Below are 21,895 nucleotides of genomic sequence, written 5' to 3' on the forward strand. Positions count from 1 at the left end.
GCAGAAGCCAGACAAGAACAAACGTGCACCTGGACTGTCAGGTATACATGACTCGTGTAACACAACTGCCATGAGACATATCTGTGAAATGGACGGTGTCTATCGAAGAGTTAACTGAGACTGCGGCCCATCTTGTAAAAAACAAAAAATTTATAAAGATGCCATCTGGGGAAAAAAATCCCCACTCTCTTAACATTTTCCTAAAAACCAAGTATGTACTGAACGTTGTATTCTGCTCTCAAAAGTTGCATCTTGATAAATACTAGCAACCTGCGAACACGAAACCTCGAGGCCCCATATGAACAACAATGCCAACCAACCAGAGCTTCCAATGCCAAACAACCAGAGCTTCCAGGACTAAGCCACTACCCAAAGACTATACATGGACTGACCCTGGACTCTGACCTCATAGGTAGCAATGAATAGCCTAGTAAGAGCACCAGTGGAAGGGGAAGCCCTTGGTCCTGCCAAGACTGAACCCCCAGTGAATGTGATTGTTGGGGGGAGGGCGGTAATGGGGGGAGGATGGGGAGGGGAACACCCATCGAGGAGGGGAGGGGAAGGGGGATGTTGGCCCAGAAACCGGGAAGGGGAATAACAATTGAAATGTAAATAAGAAATACTCAAGTTAATAAAGATGGAAACAAAAAGAAAAAAAACAGTTCACTCCATTACCACTAGAGGGAGGAAGAGCGTCGATTTCCCTCATTTGCAGGGGAGCTGCTCTGTTTGCTTGATAACCACTCTCCTCATTACACACAAACTGCACAGCCGGGAAAAACAACAGTAGTTCCTTTCATTTTTATTTAAATGCCGTCTCTAATGGGAAAACAAAGGACAGACTGAAGAACATTTCTAGGTCAAAGTAGCAAGTCTTTCGAAGTGGCTAATTTCGTGCTTCAAGAATTCTAAATACAGCCCTGAGGTCAGAAAAATATTCAAAGAAAGGCCATGGTGATCACGGGGCTCAATCTCTTTAATAGTTGTGGAAAATGAGGCCCAGAGAGAGACCTGCCCTGCTCTGGGTCATATAATTTGTAACAGCAGATGCATGCCGGAGTAATAAATTCTGCAACTCATAAAAAAAAAAAAATGGAGTTCAGACCTAAACAAATAATTCACAGCTGAGGAATGCCGAATGGCTGAGAAACACCTAAAGAAATGTTCAACATCTTTAATCATAAGGGAAATGCAAATCAAAACAACCCTGAGATTTCACCTCACACCAGTGAGAATGGCTAAGATCAAAAACTCAGGTGACAGCAAATGCTGGTGAGGATGTGGAAAAAGAGGAACACTCCTCCATTGTTGGTGGGATTGTAGACTGGTACAACCATTCTGGAAATCAGTCTGGAGGTTCCTCAGAAAACTGGACATTGAACTACCTGAGGACACAGCTATACCTCTCTTGGGCATATACCCAAAAGATGCCCCAACATATAAAGAAGACACGTGCTGCCCTATGTTCATCGCAGCCTTATTTATAATAGCCAGAAGCTGGAAAGAACCCAGATGCCCTTCAACAGAGGAATGGATACAGAAAATGTGGTACATCTACACAATGGTATATTACTCAGCTATCAAAAACAATGACTTATGAAATACATAGGCAAATGGAGGGAACTGGAAAATATCATCCTGAGTGAGGTAACCCAATCACAGAAAAACACACATGGTATGCACTCATTGATAAGTGGCTATTAGCCAAAATGCTTGAATTACCCTAAATGCACAGAACACATGAAACTCAAGACGGATGATCAAAATGTGAATGCTTCACTCCTTCTTTAAAAGGAGAACAAGAATACCCTTAGCAGGGAATAGGGAGGCAAAGATTAAAACAGAGGCAGAAGCAACACCCATTCAGAGACTGTCTCACATGTGGCCCAGACATATACAGCCACCCAATTAGACAAGATGGATGAAGCAAAGGAGTGCAGGCTGACAGGAACCAGATGTAGATATCACCTGAGAGACACAGCCAGAATACAGCAAATACATAGGTGAATGCCAGCAGCAAACCACTGACCTGAGAATGGGACCCCCGTTGAAGGAATCAGAGAAAGGACTGGAAGAGCTTGAAGAGGCTCGAGACCCCAGATGAATAACAATGCCAACCAACCAGAGCTTCCAGGGACTAAGCCACTACCCAAAGAGTATACATGGACTGACCCTGGGCTCCAACCTTATAGGTAGCAATGAACAGCCTAGTAAGAGCACCAGTGGAAGGGGAAGCCCATAGTCCTGCTTAGACTGAACCCCCAGTGAACGTGATTGTTGGGGGGAGGGAGGCAATGTGGGGAGAATGGGGAGGGGAACACCCGTATAGAAAGGAAGGGGGAGGGGTTAGGGGGATGTTGGCATGGAAACCGGGAAAGGGAATAACATTCAAAATGTAAATAAGAAATACTCAAGTTAATAAAGAAAAAAAGGGGAAAAAAACTTTACTAAACTCAAAGCACACATTGCACCTCACAAAATGATAATGCTAGACTTTAACACCCCACTTGCATCAACGGGCAGATCATGGAAACAGAAACTAAATAGAAACACAGGGAAACTAACAGAGGTTATGAAGCAAATGGATTTAACTGATATCTATAAAACATTTGATCCTAACACAAAAGAATATACCATCTTCTCAGCATGTCATGGTATCTTCTCCAAAACTGACCATATCATTGGTCAAAAAACAGGTTTCAACAGATACAAGAATGCTGATAATCCCATGCATCTTATTAGACTAGGACAGACTAAGACTGGTCTTTGATAACAACAAAAACAACAGGAAGGCCACATGCACATGGAAGATGAAAACCATTCTAATCAAAATAACTTGGTCATGGAAGAAGTAATGAAATTAAAGACTTTTTAGAATTTAATAAAAATGAACGCACAACATAGCCAAACTTATGGGACACAACGAAAGCAGTGCTAAGAGGAAAACACATAATTCTGAGTGCCTCCAAAATAAAACTGGAGACTGCATAAGCTAGTAGCTTTTAGAGCACGCCTGAAAGCTCTAGCATAAAATGAAGCAAATACAACTAAGAGGAGTAGAAAAGGAAATATTCAAACTCAGGGCAGAAATCAATCAAGTAGAAACAATAAGAGCTATACAAAGAATCAACAAAACCAGGAACTGGTTCACTGAAAATCAGCATAATAGATAAACCTGTAGTCAGACTAAACAGGGGGCACAGAGACGCTATCCAAATTAACAAAATTAGAAATAGAAAGGGAGACATAACAAAAAAAGCCGAGGAAACTAAAAAAAAATTAGATCCTACTACAAAAAACTATACTCAACAAAACTGGAAAATCTGGATGAAATTGACATATTTTTAGACAGATAGCAGGTAATAAGTTAAATTAGAATCAAATAAACCATCTAAACAATCCTATAACCACTAAAGAAATAAAATCAGTAAATTAAAAGTTCCCCACCCAAAAATGCTCAGGACAAGGTGGGTCTAGTGCAGAATTCCATCAGACCTTCATAGAAGATCTAATACCAATACTGTCCAAACTATTCCACAAAATATAAACAGAAGGAACACTACCTAATTCATTCTATGAAGCTAAAATTATGCTTATTCCTAAACCACACAAAGGCCCAACAAAGAAAGAGAACTTCAGACCAATTTTCCTTATGAATATTGATAACAAAATGTTCAATAAATTTCTCCCAAATCAGATGCAAGTATGCATTGAAATGATCATCCATCATGATTAAGTAGTCTTTATCTCAGGGATGCAGAGATGGTTCAATGTACTGAAATCCATCAATGTAATCCACTATATAAACAACTCAAAGAAAAAAACCACATGATTATTTCATTAGATCCTGAGAAAGCATTGGGCAAAATTCAACACCCCTTCATATTCAAAGTCTTGGAAATAGAAGGAATTTCATACCTAAACATACTATAAGCAATATAGAACAAAACAGTAGCCAACATCAAACTAAATGGAGAGAAAATTGAAGAAATCCCACTAAAATAAGGGACTACATAAGGCTGCCTACTCTCTCCCTACCTGTTCAATATAGTGCACAAAGTCCTAGCCGAAGCATCTAGACAACAGATGGAAGTCAAAGGGATACAAATTGGAAAGGAAGAAGTTAAAATATCACTATTTGCAGATGATATGATAGTATACTTAAGTGACCCCAAAAGTTCTACCGGGGAACTATTAAGCCTGATAAACAACTTGAGCAAAGTGGCTGGGTATAAAATTAACTCAAACAAGTCAGTAGCCTTACTCTACTCAAAGGATAGACAGGCTGAGAAAGAAGTTAAAGAAATGAAATCCTTCACAACAGTCACAATTAACATAAAATGCCTGGCTGTGACTCTGACCAAATAAGTGAAAGGTCTGTTTGACAAGAACATTAAGTCTCTGAAGAAAAATTCAAAGAAGATCTGAGAATATGGAAGGACCTCCTATGCTCATGGATTGGCAGGATTAATATAGTAAAAATGCAATCATGCCCAAAGCAATCTATGGATTCAATCCAATCCCTATCAAAATTCCAACTCCATTCTTCACAGACTTAAAAAGAGAAATTCACAAATTCATTTGGAATAGCAAATAACGCAGGATATAAAAACTATCCTCAACAATGAAAGACCTGGTGGACACAGCATCCCTAACTTCCAGCTGTCTTAAAGGGCAATAATGACAAAATACTGTGTGGTATTGGTACAGAGACAGGCAGGAAGATCAATGGAATAGAACTGAAGATGCAGAATGAACTCACACACCTATGGTTCTTCGATCTTTGAAAAAGGAGCTAAAAGTATCCAGTGGGAAAAAGATATTTTCAAGAAATAGTGCTGGTTCAACTGGTAGTCAGCATGTAAAAGAATGCAAATCAATCCATCATACCTCATTATACAAATCCCAAGTCTAAGTGGATCAAGGACCTTCACATAAAAACAGGTATACTAAAGTTAATAGAAGAAAAAGTGGGGAGGAGCCTTGAGTACACAGGTACAGGGGAAAATTTCCTAAACATAGTACCAAGGGCTTGTGCTCTAAGATCATGAATTGACAAATGGGACCTCATAAACTTGTAAAGCTTCTGTAAGGTAAAGGACATTCTCATTAGGACAAAATGGCAGCCATTAGATTGGAAAAAATGTCTTTACAATCCTACATCCATAGAGGCCTGATATCCAATATATACAAAGAACTAAAGAAGATAGACTCAAGACAATAAAAAATCCCTATTAAAAATGAGGGACAGAGCTAAACAAAGAGTTCTCACATGAGGAATATCGAATGGCAGTTAATTAGCTAAAAAAAATCCATATCCTTAGTTATCAGGGAAATGCAAATCAAAACAAGCCTGAGATTCTACCTCACACCAGCTAGAATGGCTAAGATCAAAAACACAGGTGATATTAGATGATGGTGAGGATGTGGAGAAAGAGGAATACTCCACCATTGTTGGTGGGATTGCAACCTGGTACAACCACTTTGGAAATCAGTCTGGCAGTTCCTAAGAAAATTGGAAATAGTACTACCTGAGGACCCAGTTATACCACTCTTTGGCATATACCCAAAAGATGCTCTATCATATCACAAGGAAATATGTTCCACTATGTTCATAGCAGCCATTTTATAATAACCAGAAGCTGTAAAGAATCCAGATGCCCTTCAACAGAGAAATGGATACAGAAAATGTGATACATTTATACAATGAAATACTACTCAACTGTTTAAAAAATGAATTCATGAAATTCTTAGACAAATGGATGGAACTGGAAAATATCCTGTGTAAGGTTACCCAATCACAAAAGAACACAAATGGTATGCACTCACTGATGAGTGTATATTAGCCCCAAAACTCAGAACACCCAAGGTACAATTCATAGACCACATGAAGCTCAAGATGAAGGAAGAACAAAGTGTGGATTTTTCAGTTTGTTTTAGAAGGTGGAACAAAATGCTCATGAGAGGAAAGAAGGAGACAAAATGTGGAGCAGAGACTGAAGTAAAGGCCATCCAGAGACAGCCCCACCTGGGGGATCCATCTCATATACAAACAACAAACCCAGACACTACTGCAGGTGCCAAGAAGTGTTTCCTGACAGGAGCCTGATAATAGCTATCTACCAGAGTCTGACAAACACAGAGGCGGATGCTCACAGCCAACCATTGGACTGAGCATGGAGTTCCCAATGGAGGAATTAGAGAAGGGACTAAAAGAGCTGAAGAGATTTCTAACCCCATAGAAAGAACAATAATATCAACCAACCAGAAAACCAAGTGCTCCCAGGGACTGAACCACCATCCTTGGACCCATGTCTCCAGCCATATATGGAGCAGAGAATGACCTTGTTGGTCATCAATGGGAGGAGAGGCTGTAGGTCCTATGAAGGCTTGAACCCCAGTGTAAGGGAATACTAGGGCAGCAAAGAGGGTGGGAGTGTGTGTGTAGGTGGGTGGGTGGGTGGGTGGGTGGGTGGGTGGGTGTGCGTCCTCCTAGAACCAGGGGGAGGGTGAATGGGAGAGCAGGTTTCTGGAAGGGATACTTGAAAATGGGATAACATTTGAAATGTAAATAAGAAAATACCCAATAAAAGATGAAAATAAAAGTTAAAAATAAAATTAACTGAAATAAATCAGTGGCCTTCCTCTATACAAATGATAAATGGGGTGAGAAAGAAATTATGGAAACAATACACTTCACAGTAGTTACAAACAATATAAAATATCTTGGGATAAATATAATGAATCAAGTGAAAGATCTGTAAGATAAGAACTTCAAGTCCCTCAAAAAAGAAATTGAAGAAGACATCAGAATATGGAGAGATTTCCCATGTTCACGGATTGGTAGAAATAACATAGTAAAAATGGATATTCTACCCAAAGCAATCTACATATTCAATGGGATCCACATCAAAATTTCAACACAATTCTTCAAAGAAATGGAAAAGAGCAATTCTTGAAATTATCTAAAAAACAAAAAAAATGATAATAATGAAAACAACTTTTAAAATAAAAGAACTCCTGGGGGAAATCACATCTTGGATCTCAAGCTATACTACAGAGCGATAGTGACAAAATCTCCATGGTACTTGTCCAAACTCAAACTGATTGACCAATGGAATAAAACTGAAGACGAGGAATAAAACCACACACTTACAGATGCTGGATCTTTCACAAAGAGTTAAAAAAAATACACAATGGAAAAAATAAAGCATCTTCAAAAATTTTGCTTCTCTAACTGGCAGCCTGTGTACAGAAAAATTAAATAGGTTCATATTTGTCATGTTGCACAAAGCATACATCCAAGTGAATCAAGGACCTCAACATAAAAACTTGATACACTGAATTTAATAAAAGAGAAAGTAAGAAATAATCTATAACTCATTGGTATGGGAGAAGGGGAATTTTTCATAAACAGAACTCCAGTGGCTCACGCTCTAAGAACAAGAATTGATAAATGGGGCCTCAAGAAACTGGAAAACTTCTGAAAGGTAAAGGATATAGTCAATCAGCAACTTACAAATTGTGAAAAAAATCTTCACTAATCCCACATCCAGTAGAGAGCTAATATTCAAAATATATAAAGAACTCTACCCACCAAAAAACCCAAACAACCCAATCGAATCATGGGGTATAGAACTGAACACAATTCACAACAGAGGAATCTTGAATGGCTATGAAGACCTAAAAGAAATGATAAAGATCCCTACTCACCAGGAAAATGCAAATTAAAATGACCCTGAGATTCCACCTTACACTAATCAGAATAGCTAAGATCAAAAACTCAAGAAACAGTCCATGTTAACAAGAATGTGGAGAATGTGCTGGTGGGGTTGCAAACTGGTACAACCACTCTGGAAATCAATCTGAAGTTTCCTCAGAAGTTGGAAATAGATAACCTCAAGACACAGCTATACCACACTTGGGAACATGCCCAAAAGATGCCCCACCATACCGCAAAAGCACATGATCTATTAGGTTTATAGCACCCTTATTTGTGATAGCCAGAAGCTGGAAACAACTGAGATGTCCCACAAAAGAAGAATGGATGCACAAAAATGTGCTTCATGCACACAAAAGAATACCACCCAGGTATTAATAATGAGGATATTATGAATTTTTTGGGTAAATAGATGGAACAAAAAAATCATCCTGAGTGCGGTAACTAAGACCCAAAACCACATGCATGGTATAAACTCACTAATAAATGTATATTAGCCCCAAAAAGTACAGTATACACATGATACAATCCTCAGAACACAAGAAGGTTAACAAGCCAAAGGGTCCAAGTGAGGACTCCTCAATCCCACTTCGTAGGAAGAAGAAAGGAATCATGGAGTTGGGGGTGGGGAGGTGTAGAGGGAGGGAGGGACCTGGGTGGGAGAGGGCACAGAAAGGAGAAAAGGGGAACATGATCAAATATTGGGGTAGAAAGCAAGACTGGAGCCCTGAGGGCCAGCAGAAAGAATGAACAGGTATCCTCAGGAGGAAAGAGGTAGGGTATCCTTAGAATGTAGCAGAGACCTGGGAGGAGAGAGACTCTCAGGACTCAAAGGGAGAGACCTTAGATGAAATTCCCTACAGTGGGAAAAGGGAACTTTTAGAGTATACCTCAAATAGAAAGGAAATCAAGTGTAGGGACGTGGTGGCCATCCCACAGTCAAAAATTCTGACTTAAACTTTTTCACTTCTAAAAGATTTGCAGGGTCAAAAATTGAGAAGAGTATAAGGTAAAGGAATTCCAGTGATAGGTCCAAATTTGGACTGAGCTTAAGGGGTGCTCCAAGACCTGACATTTTACTGATGCTATGGTGTACTTACAGACAGGAGCCTACTAGCATGGCTGACCCTTGAGAGACCCAACAATGATCTGACCTAGACAGAGGCAGATACTTACACCCAACCAATGAACTGAAGTTGGGGAATCTTATGATCGAATTAGGAAAAAGCTAGAAGAAGGTAAAGAGGAGGATGACCCCATAGGAAGACCAGAAACCTCAACTAACCTATATCCAGGAGATCTCTCAAACACTGAGCCACTAACCATGCAACATACATTAGCTGATCTAAGGCCCCTTACACATATACCAAAGAGGACTGCCTGGTCTGGTCTCAGTGAGAGAAGATACCCAAACCTTCTAGAGACTTGAGGACCCAGGGAGTGAGAGATTCTAGTGAGGTGGTGGGTAAGAGGTGGGAACATCATGTTGGATTTAGGGGAGGAGATATAGGTTGAGGAACAGTCAGGGGAAGACCTGGAAAGGGATAACTATAGGACTGTGAAGAAATAATAATAATAATAATAATAATAATAATAATAATAATAATAATAATGAATAAAATTTGACATACATAAAAATGAGAAATCTCTGTATGGCTTCTTACTAGCCTCCTTACAGAAATTGACAAGATATCTTAAAATTCATATGAAAGCTTAAAAGATGCAGATTGGTCAAGCAGCCTTAAAAAATAATATCAAAATCTAGGGACACACAGTCTTGAATATTTAAATAGAGTTGAAATGTTGAACTAATGGGGAACTCTTACACTGCACCACCACTAGTAAAGGATAAAAACAAAGACAAAGGGAGAAGAGCTGTTTCATAAAAACAAACCTGAAGGTCATCAATTGTTTTATAAATTATAGTATCAAAGAAATTGTGGGAAAACAGTTTTTCCTAAATTACATAATGCCAACAGTTAACCCTGACAGCACATCCAATAGACACCTATCATTAACCCAACTATAGCAAATTCATCAAAAATTGTTCTCAAAACTTTCATCCACATACTCTTTCCAATGGTACAACACAGTGATCCATTTAAAAACCTCTATAGGGTACAAATAGGCCCATATCCTTTTAAATACATATGATATACAAGTGATCCACACACTGGCTAATAATGGTGAAAATGTTCATGTTATTACAGAACTATTTATGATTTATAACTAGGTTGGAATTTATTTTACTTTATCAGCCATTTGCTTATCATTATATTATGATTGATTCTTTCAATTATTCTTCTCGCTTCTAATTGAAAGAACAGGGCAATATGCTGAACTTAATTTTACAATATTTCTCCCAGCCATAATTATACATGTAATAAAAATACATTGTTTTTTTAAATGATACTTATATGACTTTAAACATCGCTTGTAAATCAGTAAGTATCCAATGACCATTAAAATCCACAACAAATTTGCTAAGTATATAATTTCATATTAGAACTTTACCTGATTTCTTTCAATTAGAAAATAATCAATGAAGTCCCGAGGATTTGAAACATCCAACGATTCTTCATGTTCTTTTATTTTCTCCAAAAGGTAACTCTTAACCCATGTATAATTTTTTAAATATATGTTATGATTTCCCGGACAATAATCAAGAAGTATAGGAAATATATTGAAAACCTAAAAAAAATGCAAGAAATTACTAAATATATACACTGTAATAAAGTAATTAAGATATATTTATAACATTAAACATAATTTTTCCATTGACAGATCAAGATATGAATTAAATTCATCATAGGTAGGTTGTTTACATATATAATAATTTTCTATTTTAATAGAGAGATTAGAAATTTGATGGGCAAATTTCTACAAAATGAACAAAGATCATAATAAAATTTTCCACATGCACATATCTTTTGAGTGTAAAGAATGTTCATGTTAGTTACTCAATGATTCAGATAAACTCTGTTCTACAAGTTTGAATAACCATGTGACATAAATTACTAACTCTCGCTCTTTTAAGGTGTAGTGGAAGTTTAAATCTGGGGGTAAGCTGATTTATAGAATAAATCTACTGCCTGAGTTTCATGTCTATCTACCAACTTCTGACATATAATATCTACTTAGAAGTAGGTGGGCCTTTAAGATGCCCTGAAATAAATAGCACATCATATAATTTTATAATTTCTGCACGATTACATAATCATTTTATTTGGAGTGTGCTGTCAATGCCAGTTAAAGCTCAGAGAGTTGTGTATGTACATGGTCTATACAGCATTAAAATAATCATCTTTTTGTTTTGGCCTTTCCCCTGGTCAGCTACAATCCCAGCTGACCCATTAATCAACTGTAATAACTCAGTTTTCCTTAAAGCTTTCATTACCATTAACACTCTTCCTTATTTGAGAGACCATTTTTTCTATACTGAGGTGTTCCTGCCTAGTAATATAAAGAAAATGTGTTTAATTGTTTGAAAGTAGCAAAGGAATTTCAACAGTAGAAAAATGTCCTTACTATAACTACCCACACTTGTAGTAGTGAATTGAATTATTTTAAAAACAATTCAGTAGTAGTCACTGAATAGGCAGCTAGCAGGCTTGAGGCATCCTGGCATTTACCACTTAGTTTTACTGCTTGTATAGCTAAGGTCATAGAAACTCTTCCAGATACTCTTTGCATAATATCATAGTCAGAATTGTGGTAGTGGTCACCTGAACACTATGTCCCTATTGATTTTGACCTGTGAGAAAGAAAGATGGTTCATGTGTTTTCAGAAATAAAAGACCTTTACTTTACCTGAATCCCAGGAGAGCTTATAATTTTAACGGCCTCATTCACTTTTTCTATCAAGTTAAGAAAATCCTTATCTTCATAATCAAAACGATTCTGCAAGATAATGCAGCAGATGACATTGCCAGGAGCACATCCCATGATGAATTGGGGATCACAGGGTGAGCCTGAAGATTGGAAACAAGTGTAAAATTCTTTGAAAAATACATACATTTTGACCTTGTAAACAGGTTAATGTACTTTAGAAATTGTAACAAATAATTATGAATATGCTTAACTGCTAGGTCTTACCTGGTGAAGAATCATGACCATCTTGACATTAAACCTGACTTAGATTTCATTTTCACTAGTTAAATAAGACTGTTCACTACCACATTCAAGGACCTTAATTTAAATCATTTAACATCATGAAATTTAGCCAATTACTTCAGCATATGTTATTCAGGACCTAAAATCTGAAGAATGACTAGAATAAATCTTTATTTTTGTAACTGTGTAAATGTAGCCCAAATGTACCCCCAACTGGTGTTCCAATAGAAACACATAATAAATAAGCAAACACCAGTTGTTCGATGATATGTATGGACTTCCTGGAAGTCTCTGTGCTTATTCATAGACCACTCACTCACACTATACGCTTTTTTGGATTAAGTGTGTGAGACTTCTGACTGATATTGGAGAATGGTTTTCAGCATTACACTGTTAAGCTAAGTTGCATCTGTCTTTTCAAAAATGGCATCAATATAACTCTCTTCATCTCCCTTGTCAAATTTCATAGATTCTCCCTTTGGTACCCTGACAGCCTTAGAATATACCACTTAAATATTTTCACAATCAGTTTCTCACTCCCATAAACTTGGTCCTTTACTTATACCTAACCTTTTATTAAAAAATCGAATTTGACATAAATCTCTTTGACAGTTTTTGATGGCCGATTTCTTAGAGACCTTTTCTGTTCACCTGAAGAAGACTTGTGCCTCTCAAAGGTCTGCATCATACATCTCCTTCAAGATATATAGAATCCTTTCCCTTTCCATTCATATTTTATATTTTTGTATTGTCACAGTTTCACATGTTTCCTTATTCTTTTTCTTTTGATTTTGAATGAATGTACAGAATTTGTGATAAGTATGACATGGTCCACTTATATGAATAAATGGTGTGAGAGCCTTTATTTGTAATGTCCATGTAACTTGAAGTCATCCCTATGATAGAACAAATGAACACTTTCCTTTTCACATATTCATATTTCAAAAAATGAATTTTACTATCTATGAAGTACATTGTTCATTGTAATATTCATTGTGAAATTATAATAAAAGCAAATTTGGGGGTAACTATAAATAATGGGAGAAAATGGAGGAGAAAATGCTCTAAGAGCAAGCAAAACAAATGCATAATCTACAATTACAACATTTTCATGATCTCAACCCAGCATCTAGTACAATTGCAATAATAACATTTACTGAAAAGAAAGTAAATATTCATCATGGCCAAACTTCACATTTAATGTATTTAAGCAAAACCTAAATGTGTGGATATTTTCCATCAAGTAAATATCAAGATATTATATTACAAATATATTTTAATGTATGCATTATATTGGTCATGTGATTATTTTTCATGTAAGTAAAATAAATAATCAGCAAAAGAAGAAAGAAACTCAGTCAAGTAATTGTTCCAGGAATCTAAGCTGGGGTCATGTCTCTCTGTTCTCTTCCTTCATTGCTGATGATGGGGACATGAGCTAAATCCACTATGGGCAATGTCAGTCTTAAGCATGTGATTCTGGGAAGTAGAAAAATAAAAGTGCAAAAGACAAGTGGAATAGGCCACTGAGCAGCTATTCTTCATGTTTTCTGTTGCAGTTAATGGCTCTCAGTTCCTTCTTTGAAGTCCTGCATTGGTTTTCAGGTCAGCTGGAACCTGTAAACCAGCTGGACCCAACATCAGCTTAGTTGTTTTATGACAGAAACAAAACCTATAACAATCTATGAGAGCATGATTGTTTCTTTATATTACTTTCAGTAGTAAAATTGCTGTGATCAAAGGATCAAAATTGTGATGTTGTGGGTGATGTTAAATTCTGTATACTCAAAGGACATATGAGTTAAGGAAGTTGGATATTGAAACATGTGGAAGTCCTTGAGATTACTGATGCTCTACTAGGATATTAAGACCTTTCAATATACTAATATATCCATTCATTTAAGAAAAGAGGATGAACTTAAGTACATTGAGATTACTTTTTGCAGTGTGCATGATATTCACATGAAAAATCTGATTGTGCCTTACTATATTTAGAAAAAGTCTTAAAAGCTATTCAAGAAATAAAAAACAATACAATACAGTTCTTTCTTTGAAAGCACTAGGTGAGTAGTGCCAGAGTGCTAGCACAGTAACAGTCATCGATTTTTTTTCTAATACAAAAATCTATAAAGCTGAATATGGCTTCCACAACTCAACACACAAAGGGAAATACTAGAGTCGATGAAACTGTTTCTAGTTTCTTTAAATCAATCATTTTAATAGTTTCCATGTGTGCATACATTTTGAAGTGTATTTATTAAAACTAATAAATAAAACTATTAAATGCACAATGAAAAAGAAAGAAAGAAAGAAAGAAAGAAAGAGAGAGAGAGAGACAGACAGACAGACAGACAGACAGACAGACAGACAGACAGACAATAACACATGGTCTAGGCTCCTTACTTTTACATGGTAGCCATTATCATTGACAATCATCTGCTCATGATGGAATGCAAAAAACAAATAACATTTGTGATTACGGGATTTTATAGTTCATAGGTTATCATGAGACCTATATTCATGACATCTCATTAGAAAAAAGTCTTAGAATAATATAGAAACAACATGATTCACACCCAACAATGCATAGACTAAGATGTAAAAGTCAGATTCTGACATACACTTACCATTGGTTTTCTTCAGTTCTTTCACTAGCCACTTTGCTTCCTCTTGCACTTTGTCTTCAATGGTCCCTTTTCCCATGCCCAAATTCCTCAGGGTTTTGACTGTGAAATGCCTTGTGGCTTTCCATACATTTCCATGGCTAAAAGCAATGCCTGAAGAAATTGAAAAATACACTGGAAATCCCAGACAGAGAAGGAGCTGACAGGTGGCAGTCAAAGAGTCCCAACCTATGCCAGAAAAGCAAGCATGACCTCTACTCTCTGCCTTTCAGTTCACTCTGGAATCTACCACATAAGCACATATACACTTACCCTGTCCTTTAGCAACCTTTTCACAAATTGGTAACCTTCCTCTTCCAGAGAATTCTTCCCCATGATCAACAAGAGCTTCTTTCAATGCCTCATAGCCATGCAATACCACAGTAGGCTGTGAGCCAACATACAGAGTATACACAGGTCCATAGGTTTTAGAAAACTGAACATATAGCAAACATAAATATTAGTGAAAATGTCATTGTATTTTCCATAGAGTCAGTCTATTCAGTTTGATGATAGTACTGTGTTATATAATACTTTTATTCTAAAAAATTCAGTTTAAAGTTTATATAAGTCTTTATATTATAACTGTTATCATATATTAATGGAATACAGTATGCCAAAAAATTTCCCAGGCTGTTGACACAAACCCAAAGATTTATCACACTAAGTTATTAACCTCATCTGTTCATCATATTACACAATGAAACCGAAGTAAAATATCCACACTTATTTTCAGAGTTCTATTGCAAACAATTGGACTCAAATCGGACACTCTGCTTATTCATTATTGAATATTGAGCATCACTTTCATAATATATCCATACCGAAATGGATTTCAATAATCAGATGATTGCTGCAGAACCAGCTGGGAAACACTTCCTGTTAATAGTAGAAAGCTGTGAGATAAAAACGTAGAAACCTAAAACCTTAAATTACCACAAATGTTTGGCTTCCATTCTCATCAATTGTTAGAAATGTACATAGAGTGGGCATCATAAAAAAGTACACCATAGCAAGAACAATCATAGAAAAAGTGCATTCTCACTAATCAACATTCTAGGTTGAACTCACAGGCTATGAATGGAATAAAAGGTGATTGGGAAAATACCACATACTATATGGCTTTTATTTCATGTATGAGCTCATGCACATTGGATTTACTTCAAATAAAACACCAGTAAATTCTTCAGAGTACAACATTAATGTCAAATCCAAGAACAATGCATGCCTAAAATTATGATTCATTGAATGAAATATTCCTTACTCTTAAACTTTAGACAAAGTAATAGAAAATGTTTATAAAAATTAATATATAATTACCTATATTTGTAAAAATAGTATATCATTACCTACATTTCAGGTACTTCAGTCTGAAACCTAGAGCATTACTAATTTATTGACCATAACTACAGGCAAAAATCCAAAAACCATAGGACTTTACAACTTGCTTTTTACGCTCATTTTCACGATATTTTTCCGAGTAATAGCATTTCATGAAAGCAACAAAACTTACATCTCCCTTTTTAATGTAACTGAAGAGCATAAGGCATACTTACATTGGTTAAGGATTGCCGAATGTCCTTCATATCAACCTGAAAGAAATTTCCAATAATTGGGAGAGGAGTTGGGCCAGGAGGGAGTTTCCCTCTCCCAGAGCTCAGTCTCCATAGAGACAGGAAAAGCAGAAAGAACAGACTGAGCAACAAGACCACAACTGGATCCATGGAGACCCTTCTTATGGACACCACTGTAATGAGGGACTCAAGAAATTTTATAATGCACCATCAGAATCAATATTTTGTGATTTGCAATGTTTGCACAGCCAACTAGTCACTGTTTAACTCACTTCAAAATGAACTTTGTGCAGATGATAAGATTTTTTCATTTTTGTAGGATGTCTATAAATATATTGACTTAATTGCTGATACTATGATCACTCAAATCTTGAAATATCATCCTGAGTGAAGTAACCCAATCACAGAAAAACACACATAGTATGCACTAATTGATAAGTGGCTATTAGCCCGAATTCTTGAATTATCCTAGATGCACAGAACACATGAAACTCAAGAAGGATGACCAAACTGCGAATGCTTCACTCCTTCTTTAAAAGGGGAATAAGAATACCCTCGGGAGGGAATAGGGAGGCAAAGTTTAGAACAGGGGCAGAAGGAACACCCATTCAGAGCCTGCCCCACATGTGGCCCATACATATACAGCCACCAAACTAGATAAGATGGATGAAACAAAGAAGTGCAGGTCCACAGGAACCGGATGTAGATCTGTCCTGAGAGACACAGCCAGAATACAGCAAATACATAGGCGAATGCCAGCATTAAACCACTGAACTGAGAAAGGACACCTCATATGAACAGCAATGCCAACCAACCAGAGCTTCCAGTGACTAAGCCACTACCCAAAGACTATACATGGACTGATCCTGGGCTCCAAACTCATGGGTACCAATGAATAGCCTAGTAAGAGCACGAGTGGAAGGGGAAGCCCTTGGTCCTGCCAAGACTGAAACCCCAGTAAACGTGATTGTTGTGCAGAGGGCGCTAATGGGGGAAGGATGGGGAGGGAAACACCCATAGAGAAGGGGAGTGGGAGGGGTTAGGGGGATGTTGGCCCTGAAACTGGGAAAGGGAATAACAATAGAAATGTAAATAAGAAATACCCAAGTTAATAAAGATGAAAAAATAAAAAATAAATTAAAAAAATCTTGAAATATACTTGAGTGAAATTTTAAACTATTTATTTATGAGATTGTACTAAAAGTATGTTAACTTCCTCTTTCCTTTTATAACCAAAGCATCCAATATTTGCATTTCCTTATTCTCTTTCTAATCCATGAAATTTTTCTTTTTTATTAGATATACTTCTTAATTTACATTCCAAATGTTATTCCCTTTCCCGGTTTACTGTCCATAAGCCCCCATTGCCTCTCCCTCTGCCATACAGGTGTTCCCGCCAAGTCCACCACTCTCACTGCCCCCTCCACAACCTCCTGCTCTGGGGGTCCAACCTTGGCAGGATCAAGGGCTTCCCCTTCCTTCCACTGGTGCTCCAACAAGGCTATTCTCTGCTACATATGCAGTTGGAGCCCTGGGTCAGTCCACTGATATTGGGAAAATACGACATACTCTACCACACACTGTTTATGGCTTTTATTTCATGTATGAGCTCATGAACATTGGATTTACTTCAAATAAGACACAAGTAAATTCTTTAGAGTACAACATTAATGTCAAATCCAAGAACAGTGGGTCTTTGGGGAGTGATTTATTCCCTGGAAGCTCTGGTTGGTTGGCATTGTTGTTCTTATGGGGTTGCAAGCCTTTTCAGCTCTTTCAATCCTTCCTCTAATTCCCCCAAAGGGGGTCCTGTTCTCAGTTCAGTGGTTTGATGCTAGCATTCACTTCTGTATTTGACATGCTCTGGATGTGTTTCTCAGGAGAGATCTATAGCCGGTCCCTTTCAGGATGCACTTTTTAGCTTCATCAATCTTATCTAGTTTTGGTGGCTGTATATATATGGGCCACATGTAGGGCAGGTTCTGAATGGCCATTACTTCAGCCTCTGCCCTAAACTTTGCCTCTATATCCCCTGCTATGGATTTTTTTTGGATATACTTTTAAGAAGGAGTGGGAGCAACTAAATTTTGGTCATCCTTCTTCTTGAACTTCCTGTGGTCTGTGGATTGCATCCTGGGTAATTCAAGCTTTGTGGTAATAACTGATTATCAGTGTGTGCATACCAAGTTTGTTTTTCTGTGATTGGGTTTTCTCACTCAGGATAATATTTTATAGTTCATTCCACGTGCCTATGAATTTCATGAAGTCATTGTTTTTGATAGCTGAGTAGTACTCCATTGTGTAGATGTATCACTTTTTTGAATCCATTCCTCTGTTAAAGGGCATCTTGGTTCTTTTCCAGCTTCTGGCTATTATAAATAAGGCTGCTATGCACACAGTGGAGCACGTGTCTTTGTTATATGTTGGAGCATCATTTCGGTATATGCCCAGGAGAGGTATATCTGGGTCCTCAGGTAGTAGAATATCCAATTTTCTGAGGCCTCTCCAGCTTGATTTCCAGAGTGGTTGTACCAGTTTGCAGTCCCACCAACAATGGAGGAGTGTTCCTTTCTCCACATTCTCCCCAGCATCTGATGTCCCCTGAGATTTTTTTTTCTTGGCCATTCTGACTGGTGTGAGGTGGAATCTCAAGGATGTTTTGAATTGTATGACTAAGAATGTTGAACATTTCTTTAGGTGATTCTCAGCCATTCAATATTCTTCAGCTAAGAATGTTTTGTTTAGCTCTCTACCCCATTTTAATAGGGTTTTTGGCTCTCTGGAGCCTAACTTCTTGAGTATTTTGTATAATTTGGATATTAGCCCTTTATCAAATGTAGGACTGGTAAAGATCTTTTCCCAATCTGTTGGTTGCCGTTTTGTCCTAATGACAGTGTCCTTTCCCTTAAAGAAGCTTTTCAGTTTTATGAAGTCCCATTTGTCAGTTGTTGATCTTAGAGCATACATCATTGATATTTTGTTCAGGCAGTTTTCCCCAATGCCCATGTGTTCAAGACTCTTCCACATATTTTTTTCTATTAGTTTGATTGTATCTGGTTTGATGTGGAGGTTCTTGATCCACTTGGACTTAAGCTTTTTACAGGGTGATAAGAATGGATTGATTTGCATGCATTCTTCCACATGTTGACCTTCAGTTGAACCAGCACCATTTGTTGAAAAAAAGCTATCTTTCTTCCATTGGGTGGTTTCTGCTACTTGTCAAAGATTAAGTGATCAAATGTGTGTGGGTTCTTTTGTGGTTCTTCAATTCTGTTCCACTGATCTATCTACCTGTCTCTGTACCAATACCATACAGTTTTTATAAAAATTGCTATTAATACTGCTTGAGGTCACAGATGGTGACTCATCCAGAAGTTGTTTTATTGTTGAGTATAGTTTTCTCTATCTTTGGTTTTTTGTTATTCCAAATGAATTTGCAACTTGCTCTTTCTATCTCTATAAAGAATTGAGTAGCAATTTGGATGGGGATAGCATTGAATCTGTAGATTGGTTTTTGCAAAATGACAATTTTTCCTATATTGACCCTGCCAATCCACAAGAATGGGAGATCTTTCCAGCTTCTGAGATCTTCTTTAATTTCTTTCTTCAGAGACTTCAAGTTCTTGTCATACAGATCTTTCACTTGCTTGGTTAAAGTCATACTGACATATTTTATATTATTTGGGACTATTGTAAAGGGTGTCATTTCCCTAATTTCTTTCTCAGCCTGTTTATCCTTTGAGTAGTGGAAGGCTACTGATTTGGTTGAGTTAACACTTTGCTGATGTTGTTTATCAGGTTAAATAGTTCTCTGGAAGAACTTTTGGGGTCCCTTAGGTATACTATCATCTCATTTGCAAATTTTTACTTCTTCCCTTGCAATTTGTATCCCTTTGACCTCCTTTCATTGTCTAATTGCTCTGGCTAGGATTTCGCGTACGACAGAGAATAAGAAGGTAGAGAGCGGGCAGCCTGACTAGTCACTGATTTTAGTAGGGTTGTTTCTAGTTTCTCTCCATTTAGTTTGATGTTAGTTGCTTTTACTATGCTTACATATGGGCCTTGAATTCCTGGTCTTTCTAGGACATTTATCATGAAGGGGTATTAAATTTCGTCAAGTGCTTTATCAGCACCTAATGAAATGATCATATGGTTTTTATCTTTGTTTGTTTATATAGTGGATTATGTTGATGGTTTTCCGTATATTAAACCATCCCAGCATACCTGTGATGAAGCCTACTTGATCATAATGGATGATTGTATTGATATGTTCTTGGATTTGGTTTGCAAGAATTTTATTGAGTATTTTTGCATCAATATTCGTAAGGAAATTGGTCTGAAGTTCTCTTTCTTTGTTGGGTCTTTGTGTGGTATATGTATAAGAGTAATTGTGGCTTCATGGAAGGAATTTGGTAGTGCTCCGTCTGTTTCTATTTTGTGGAAAAATTTGGACAGTATTGGTATGAGGTCTTCTATGAAGGTCTGATAGAAATCTGCACCTAACCTATTTGGTCCTCGGCTCTTTTTGGTTCAGAGGTTTTTAATAATTGCTTTTATTTCTTTAGGAGTTATGGAGTTGTTTAAATGGTTTATTGGTTCCTGATTTAACTTTGGTACCAGGTATCTGTCTAGAACATTCTCAATTTCCTCCAGATTTTCTAGTTTTGTTGTATATAGGCTTTTGTAGTAGAATCTGATGCTTTTTTTAATTTCTTCAGATTCTGTTGTTATGTCTCCCTTCTCATTTCTGATTTTGTTAATTTGGATACACTCTCTGTGACCTCTGGTTACTCTGGCTAAGGATATATCTATATTGTTGATTTTCTCAAAGAACCAGCTCCTGGTTTTGTTGATTCGTTGTATAGTCCTTTTTATTTCTACTTGGTTGATTTCAGCTCTGAGTTTCACTATTTCCTGTCTTCTACTCCTCTTGGGCTTATTTATTTATTTTTGTTCTAGAGCTTTTAAGTGTTCTGTCAAACCGCTAAAAAAATGTTCTCTCCTGTTTCTTTCTGCAGGCACTCTGAGCTATAAATATTCCTCTTATCACCACTTTCATTGTGTCCCATAAATTTGGGTATGTTGTATCTTCATTTAAATTAAATTCTAAGAAGTCTTTAATTTATTTATTTCTTTCTTCCTTGGTCAAAATGTCATTGATTAGAACATTATTCAACTTCCATATATATGTGGGCTTTCTGTCGTTATTGTTGTTTTAGAAAACTAGCCTTAATTCTTGGTGATCTGATAGGATGCATGGAATTCTTTCTATCTTCCTGTATCTGTTGAGTCCTGTTTTGTGACCGATTATATGGTCAATTTTGGAGAAGATACCATGAGGTGCTGAGAAGAAATTATATCCTTTTGTTTTACAGTGGAATGTTCTATAAATGTCTGTTAAATCCATTTGTTCCATAACTTCTGTTAGTTTCTCTATGTCTCTGTTTAATTTCTGTTTCCATGGTCTGTCCATTGATGAGAGTGAGGTGTTGAAATTTCCTACTATTATTCTGTGATGTGTAATGTGTGTTTTGTGCTTTAGTGAGGTCTCTTTTATGAATGTAGGTGCCCTTTTATGCCACACCCAACCTCGACCAGCAAGGAAGACACGACCACAGGAGATCTTCTTCAAGCAGTTTTACTCAGGAATCTTGATACAATCTTCTGACCTCTATCTCTTCTGGCTCTCTCCCCCGGGGAACGCCCTGCACCACACTTAAATAGCTAGCACTGGCCAGTCCTAACAAGCCACGTGGGTCATGTAGATAGGCTGTCACTATGCGGAAGCTAGCAGGCCAGGCAGACATAGCCAAATAAGGACTTGT

At 37.2% G+C, this 21,895-nt stretch overlaps 1 protein-coding gene across 12 annotated transcripts in view; it reads right to left on the minus strand.

The window, feature by feature from the left end:
• Window positions 1-16,305, minus strand: part of Cyp2c13 (cytochrome P450, family 2, subfamily c, polypeptide 13) — an 80,476-nt gene extending 64,171 nt beyond the window's left edge. For 11 of the 12 annotated variants that reach the window (XR_015653155.1, XR_015653186.1, XR_015653163.1 and 8 more), the window contains exons 1-5: window positions 16,053-16,305; window positions 14,770-14,932; window positions 14,461-14,610; window positions 11,531-11,691; window positions 10,235-10,411 (exon numbers count right to left, since the gene is read on the minus strand). Coding sequence is in view for 8 of the 12 variants with exons in the window: in XM_087609030.1 (XP_087465156.1) it covers window positions 10,235-10,411; window positions 11,531-11,691; window positions 14,461-14,610; window positions 14,770-14,932; window positions 16,053-16,220 (819 nt within the window). In the remaining 4 variants the exon portion in view is untranslated. The remainder of the gene's footprint in view (window positions 1-10,234; window positions 10,412-11,530; window positions 11,692-14,460; window positions 14,611-14,769; window positions 14,933-16,052) is intronic. The other variant, NM_138514.1, reaches the window with a different exon arrangement.
• Window positions 16,306-21,895: the final 5,590 nt, after the last annotated feature.

This window comes from Rattus norvegicus, chromosome 1, assembly GCF_021556685.1.
Source record: "Rattus norvegicus strain SHRSP/BbbUtx chromosome 1, alternate assembly SHRSP_T2T, whole genome shotgun sequence".
Classification (NCBI taxonomy): Eukaryota; Metazoa; Chordata; class Mammalia; order Rodentia; family Muridae; genus Rattus; species Rattus norvegicus.